This window comes from Euprymna scolopes, chromosome 6 (assembly GCF_053919585.1).
Source record: "Euprymna scolopes isolate OS-2025 chromosome 6, ASM5391958v1, whole genome shotgun sequence".
Taxonomy (NCBI): domain Eukaryota; kingdom Metazoa; phylum Mollusca; class Cephalopoda; order Sepiida; family Sepiolidae; genus Euprymna; species Euprymna scolopes.
In genome coordinates, this window is record NC_136487.1 from 52,842,878 (window position 1) to 52,850,040 (window position 7,163).

Genomic DNA, 7,163 nt, shown 5'->3' on the forward strand with positions numbered 1-7,163 from the left:
CTCTCTGATTCTCTCTCCTCTGGTCTTGAGCGTGTGGTACAGTGGGGGAAGTGGTGGCTGGTTACCTTTAATGCATCTAAGCCCAAGCTTCTATCTCTACATCATAAACGCTCTGATCCCCATTTGACATAAGTTGAAATCGATGGCTATCGTCTAGGGGAGGCCCCATGTTTTGATAAGCTTCTGGGTTTGACCTTTACTCCTGATCTGAAATGGACCACATACATCAAGTCTGTGGCCAAGGTCGCTGGGAAAATTGTGGTATCCTTCTACCGCTCCAGAAGATATCTCACTACTGATGCAATTCTCTATCTGTATGAAAGTCAAGTACGTCCAAGGATGGAGTACTGCTGCCACATCTGGGTAGGAGCTGCTAAAACAGCGTATCCTGCCTTGACAGAGTACAAAATAGACTTCATAGCTTAGTGGGGGATGCCCTTTTCTCTTCTCTGTAGCCTCTCTCCCACAGAAGAGACGTAGCGAGTCTGTCTTTGTTTTATCGTTATTTCCATTGTAAATGCTTGTCTGAGCTCCATTCTCTGGTCTCCCCTCGCCAATCTTTTTCAAAAACACCCGACTAGCTGAAACCACCGTCAATAATTTTCTCCACTCCTAATTTGTGCCTAAATCAAAACGTAGATTCCATGAACACAGCTTCTTTCTTAGAACTGCACGCCTGTGGAAATCTGTTCCGCTTGCCTGTTTCCCACCTGACTACGACTTGGATGTCTTCAAATCCAACATAAACAAATTCCTGGCAAACCGCCCCCTTAAGTAAGAGACTATAAAATCTCCAATACTAATGATACTATCTCTTGATTACTGTACACGCAATAACCATTATCCCTGAGTGGCCCCTGGGCCTTGATAAGTGGTGACCCCCATGTAAAAAAAAAATCGAAATTCTGTGTGACGTGCACCCAGAGTGACCAAAAGGTCGTCATCGTCGAGAAAAAAGATAGAACAGAATGAAATTATGCGTGACGGTGGCGGTTATCAAATGTGACCAAATTTCGTCAGGTCTCATAGCAGGGTGGGTACTCCTGCAGAATTTTACCCACCGATTTCACGATCTTAGCCGAGCGTTGACTAACGCTTTCGGCGTTAACGCCGACGAAAGCCGAGAATTCGGAGCTACGGTGCAAGAACACTAAAAGTATGTGAATAGCAACAACATTACAAGGAAAAGATATTACACACACAACAAAATGGATAAAATTAATACAAAAAATTTGGATAAAATAAATCACAAACACTTACCGTAAGTTTTTTTAAAGTAAAATAAATTTATTTTGTTGAATATTTTTTTTTTGGTTCATTTTGTTTTCCGATAGCTTTTTTTTTGGGTGGGGGGAGGTAAGCAACAGTAATAAACACTTCAATGTTTTTTTTGTTTGTTTTTAACAAAACGTTATTAAACAGTAACAACAATGTTTTTTTTTCAGTAATGTTTGTAGGGGGGGACAACAATTACTGTTTATCTTTAGTTCCGACTGGAAGATTTTCTACTGACTGTAGAGGCAAAGTAGGGAGCAAAGGGTTTTCAGAGGATGTGGAAAGAAGCTCCTTCCCAACCGGGTAGCATTCCGCGATTTGATTTATTATGGAGACAAAAGGGTTGTGTCCAAATTCTTGTCTCCACATAAATTCGCATAACTATGTTTCCAACAGCTCCCGGTTGGTACAGCATTCTCGCTTGTTTCTCTGTTTGTCTTCTTTCCACATCCTCTCGACGTGATTTGTGGTCGCCTTCGTAATTGGATCCACGAAATGGAGACTATGGTTTACAGTTAGATGTGAAAACCCTTCGCTCCCTACTCTGTTGTAGGCTCTCCAACAGTCGGACACGACCGTTGTCCCCGGCAAGATATATTTTTTAATTATTGGAAGGAGGGTTTCAGCGTTTCTATTAGGTACCGTTACCAATAAACCCTCCTTCTCAGCGGGGTCATAGCCGCCGAAAACCCAGAGCGGTTCGACGAGTCTGCCGACGTTATGTTTGCGTCGGTTGAAGACAGACTCGTCTATCTCCACTGTGTGGCCTGGGCCTCCGATCTGCCTAGGATGCCTGCGTAAATAATCTAGGCAGACGTCCCGTAGGAAGTTCTTCCAGTCGGTTATAGTATGAGATGAGGATATCCCACATTCCCGGCGGACGTTTTTCTCTGTAGCCAACTCAAAGGCCCACAGATATATCAGTTTTAGTATCACTTTTATGGTCAGCTTGGAGGCCATGAAAAACGTCCCGTGTCGCAGCGAAATCCATTTTCGACAACGCGTATTCCTACACCTCCACGCAAAGCCGTCTTTTACTTGGTCCCTTTTTTTAAATTCACACTGTGTCTGGCATTTTGGGCAGGCGACCAATGTAGGAATTAATTTTCTCTCCTGGCAAAACTCAACGACGGCTTCAGTGGAGTGCAAGGTTGTTTCCAGCAGTCCTAGGTTCATATTTCTTCCTTTTTTTTTATCGTTCGTTTGAAGCGCCCTGATTGGTTGATAGAGTATCGTACCGTTCGCCATGTTCCGGCGTTTTCCGACGGATGTCGATCAACGCTCGGCTAAGATCGTGAAATCGGTGGGTAAAATACTGCAGGAGTACCGCAGGGTGTATCCCGGTCGCGGCAAGTAATATAATACAGTGAGTGGCCTATTATGGAGTTTCCAAAGGTTAAACCGGTCATAAAATCACCAATATTATACGATGAATGCCGCATAATGGAGTTTCCCAAGAGTCAAATCCTAATCACGAAATCACCAATATAATACGGTAAAAACTGCTGTGTTCATCTATACATAAGTGTAGTCCAAGGTGGCTCCGATTTCGGAACACCGAAGAAAGTTCGATAACCTGAGCTGGGTCGCTTTTACAATTACAAGGTCGATGCACGATTCCTGTAATCATTGCTCGAACAGTTACCAGCAGAAAAATAATGTTAAAAAAATGAATAAATTAAAAGAATACAAGAAAAAATTAACAAAGTGAACAACTCAGTTTCCAAGGAATACACGTACCTCGGTCCGCAGTCCATGGTATATGGCCCACGGGCGTTTAGTTGGCCAACTTTTTCTTTCCGCTTGCTGTCTCATCACAGAAATTACTCCAATGGGTAGCATTTGTTTGTGATTTCGTCACGAATACCGTATGCAACAAATAAATGACTCCAGTCGTAAGCCTTTGAGTTTTCTTTTATAAAGATTATTCATTAAATACATTCTGGATAAAATAATGTTATTTTACAGTTATTAAAAGGAAAAAATGTACAATTTCTGACTTTTAAACAGCGCATACCGCTTTAACAGTGATTCAAAACAAAAAGCCTTTTCTGACGACCGATTGTTTCACTTACCTCTTCAAATCTGGTGGTCAGTAAGCAGAGTGTGTAGAGAATGTGGAGGGAAGAATAGACAGCACTCTCAATTTCAAACCGAGCGCTACTGGCGGAAAACGCTCCACACACCTATTTATAAGGGGGTGACTTTGTGAGTTTGAGAGATCTGGGTTTTCATTCAGCCAATATATCTTCATAATGTCAACATTAGATTAACCCTGATTGGCCAACTTGGCCAAATCACATGTGCATACAAATTAAGTAATTTTTCAACATAAATGTCATTTTCCACACAATTTTCCTTCACTGCGAAACCCTGAAACCGTGAACCCAGGGTCATATCCAAGACAAAACAATACTATTCGACACTATTGAATGTTTCTTTCACAAAACAATATTATTAATAATGTTCTTATTAATTTCCTCATTCCCGAAGTTATTTTTTCTTATTGCGATTTGCGTCACCAATCCAAAAATTTGAATCAGCAAGACAAGAGGTGTGGCACAATGACGTAGCCGCTTTTGAGTGAGCTCGGGGCTTCTACATTAATAAACGTTTTGCCTAAATTAGTCTGTACTTGTGATGTTCAGATGTGTTAAGCAGGTGTTTGTGATTTTAAAAATGTTCTGCTACGACTCAAGCAAAGAATGACAGTTTGTTGATAATATTGAACAAAGACAAAACGATAGAAGTCTTTAGAATTTGAAAGGTCAAACCTGAAAGAACTCATGGATACAAAAACAAAACAATGTTTAAACGTTATGTATCAATGCCCCCTCCCTCTCTCTCTTTCTGTATTTCTCTCTTTCACCCCCTTCTCTCCCTTTAAATGAAGAAAGAGATAATTAAATATAATATTATTGTTTTAAACATTTGACGCTTGCATACTGAAGTCGGCGGATGCGACATAGCACGCGTCTGGTTTAAACTGGTCTTTATAAAAATATGCTCCTCATTGTTAAATCTTAAATAAATCATATATATATATATATATATATATATATATATATATATATATATATATATATATACTTATAAAAATGCATTTGGTCGCTATTTTTGTATCACCGTTAAATTCCGGCATGCCATTAATGCCGACGATGGAAAGATGCCTGTACGAGGCAATGAAAACAAGAAGCGACCCATGCCAGCCAGTTATAGCCGACGACATCTCGACCCGTTTTTGTTGATGTTTCCATGTGCATATCGTTTGAATATTGTTTATTCCCTCGGGGAGCTAGTTGAATTCCCAGAACGTTCCTCAACTAAGTAACTCTGCCCGGGAAGCGATAGTGTCATAGAGGTCATCGCCTGAGATTGTTTACTTATAAAAAGTCACTAATTCAGCTTTAATTCAATTACATCAGATATTGATCTAATTTTCGACCATCACAGTGCTCCTACTATGAGTGGTGTTTTCTTGACTTTCTTCATTTTCCAGATCCTGTTTGGTTAATTCCGTGTGTTTTCTCCTATTCTACGTTCGCTAAAAGGCAGATTTAGCCAGATCGACTGTATTAATATCTTACTATTTTTTTTTTTACTTTAAATTAGATATCGGTTTTGTATTCCTCCTTTTCGCATTTCTATCCTATTTTTAATTTTAATACCATTATTTACTTTTCTATATCTGTTTCTCGCCATGTCATATGAGATTACATTTAATATTTTCTTTATTTTAACTTCTTTAGCACTTCTATTATGAATATCCTAAATGAAAGATTTAGCTAATGCTTGGTTGTAATAGTCTATATTTCATTAAATAGTTGTTCATTTTGGTACGGTTTAGAAATATAATTTACTATTCTATTATTCATAAACTGTGCTCGTTTTTGAACAAGAAATATGAAGTTCGTTCGTCTACTTTTGACCATCCGTAATATCACTTAGACTTCATGTTTCTTTCATTACTCTATTCTTCTTATACTCATCAATATATATATATATATATATATATATATATATATATATATATATATATATAATATCAAATGATAATTATTCTTTTATACCTGCATACACTAGTGTTTTCTGCTAACGCAATCATTAGTGAAGGAAGTGGCAATTTCTGATAATTAGGAGATGTAGTAATCATTCTACTACCGCACTCGCCTCTAAAATACAGAAGGTCTGCTCTGTTTGTTGTCCATACGCGGAGACTGGGAGAAGAAGAAGGAAAAGAAGAAAAAGAAGGAGAAGCGGTTGGCGTGGTTAGTTTTATTGTGAAAAGGCGTGACTAACCACTTAAATACAGAGACTTCAGGCGGATAGACGGTTGTGCTTTAGCCCAAAACAGAAAACCGGTAACAGAAGAGATAAGTTCCTTTTAAAAGAGAGTTCCGAGGTGGGAGACTGAAGGACCCAACAGTTCTCAATCTATTTCGGCTTGCAAATGAAAGGTAAAGCATCCGATATTCGTCTGATTCCTGAATTTCATGGCGTATCACCCGATCACACAGTGTCTGAATAGTTGGAACAGGCGGAGTTGGTATGTAAAATGTGTGGGGTTGACAACGATGAGCGTGTTCTACAACTCAAATTGAGAAGTGGCGCGCTGTCTGTATACTTGACCATGGCTTTCGCGCCGGACCCGTTCGTGGCATTTGAAAAGTTTGTCTCCCGTCGTTTGCGCCCTGGAAAACTGTCGGCGAATACTTGCCTGACCTGCAGAATCTTGCACGATTAATCGATCGATGGTTCAGTCGCGATTTTTTTTTGTCATGACTCCCCAGTTCTGTTATGTAACAGTTGCAGGGATCCTGAGAAATGGAACTGATGATCATGGGGCATATTCTTGCGAGTGCCCAGCCTCTCATAACGGAGAATGCAAAAGTGGAGGAACTTGTTGCTGCAGTAGTCGGGAGACACAGAAGTCTCCATCTTGTGCCTGTGAACTAACCTTCAACCTCCGACCAGCAGGGGCCCTGTCGGTGGGGCATACCCTGCAGCGGGTAAAAGTCCCTCAATGGGGGTCCTGGATATGACCTTAAACTATATCCAGTTGTGAGGCCCCAGCTTGTGGGCTTTGGGGAATGTGGAGCCACCCATTAATTACCATTGCTCCCAGGTCCACTCTGGCCCGGAGTGGTAGTACCTGTTAGGGTCCCAACTATGGGTTAAATAGAAACCGACGTGAAAACAACAAATATACTCTATTAAAAATATTTTTCTTCAAAATCTTTGGATTCGGCATTAAATAACCCGAAAAGGGTTGATATGCCATAAAACAAAAACAACCAACCAACCGACCAGCAGGATAAAGTCGCAGTGCGGTGCCGCAAGTGTGGAAGTCCCCATCACTTTGACAGAGATTTCTGGCAGCCAGGGGGCAAAGCAAGCAGAGTGTTTCCGGAGATACACTGTTGTCGATGGAAAAAGCAAAGACATGTGGCATCAAGGTGTCGGGGAAACGATGCAAGGAGCGAGAGGCCAGCACCACTCTCTCCCCAAATAAACAAGAACGGTTCTCCCAGTGATAAAGGTAAAGATCGATCGGCTAAATCGAATAGCGTTGGTGAATTCTGCCTGCTCATCGTCTGTTGTAAGTGGGTCCTTACAACGTAACGCAACATGCAACCGCAGCCGAGATTGAATTCACTACACGAGTTTGTAGTTTAATTCAAACATTGTCCGTATCTGAATACTTGATGCTTCGCTAGGTCTATCAAGGGTATATTTTTTATCGTTACGCCATCACTAGATGGGTTACCTACCACGGCTTAAGAGAGACTCATCTACCCCGAGATAAGGATAGACCGGGCCAGTTTCCCAACCTGCTATTTTATCTCGCGGTACATACAGCGCCTCGCCTTCCCAAATGGTCATCTGTC

The 7,163-nt window shown here is 40.8% G+C and overlaps 1 protein-coding gene across 1 annotated transcript; it reads right to left on the reverse strand.

Moving 5' to 3' along the window:
* Positions 1–1,656: 1,656 nt before the first annotated feature.
* LOC145278171 (uncharacterized) lies at positions 1,657–2,451 on the reverse strand. The gene has a single exon (XM_080130451.1). It carries the CDS (start codon positions 2,449–2,451, stop codon positions 1,657–1,659), a length of 795 nt encoding a protein of 264 aa, XP_079986577.1.
* Positions 2,452–7,163: the final 4,712 nt, after the last annotated feature.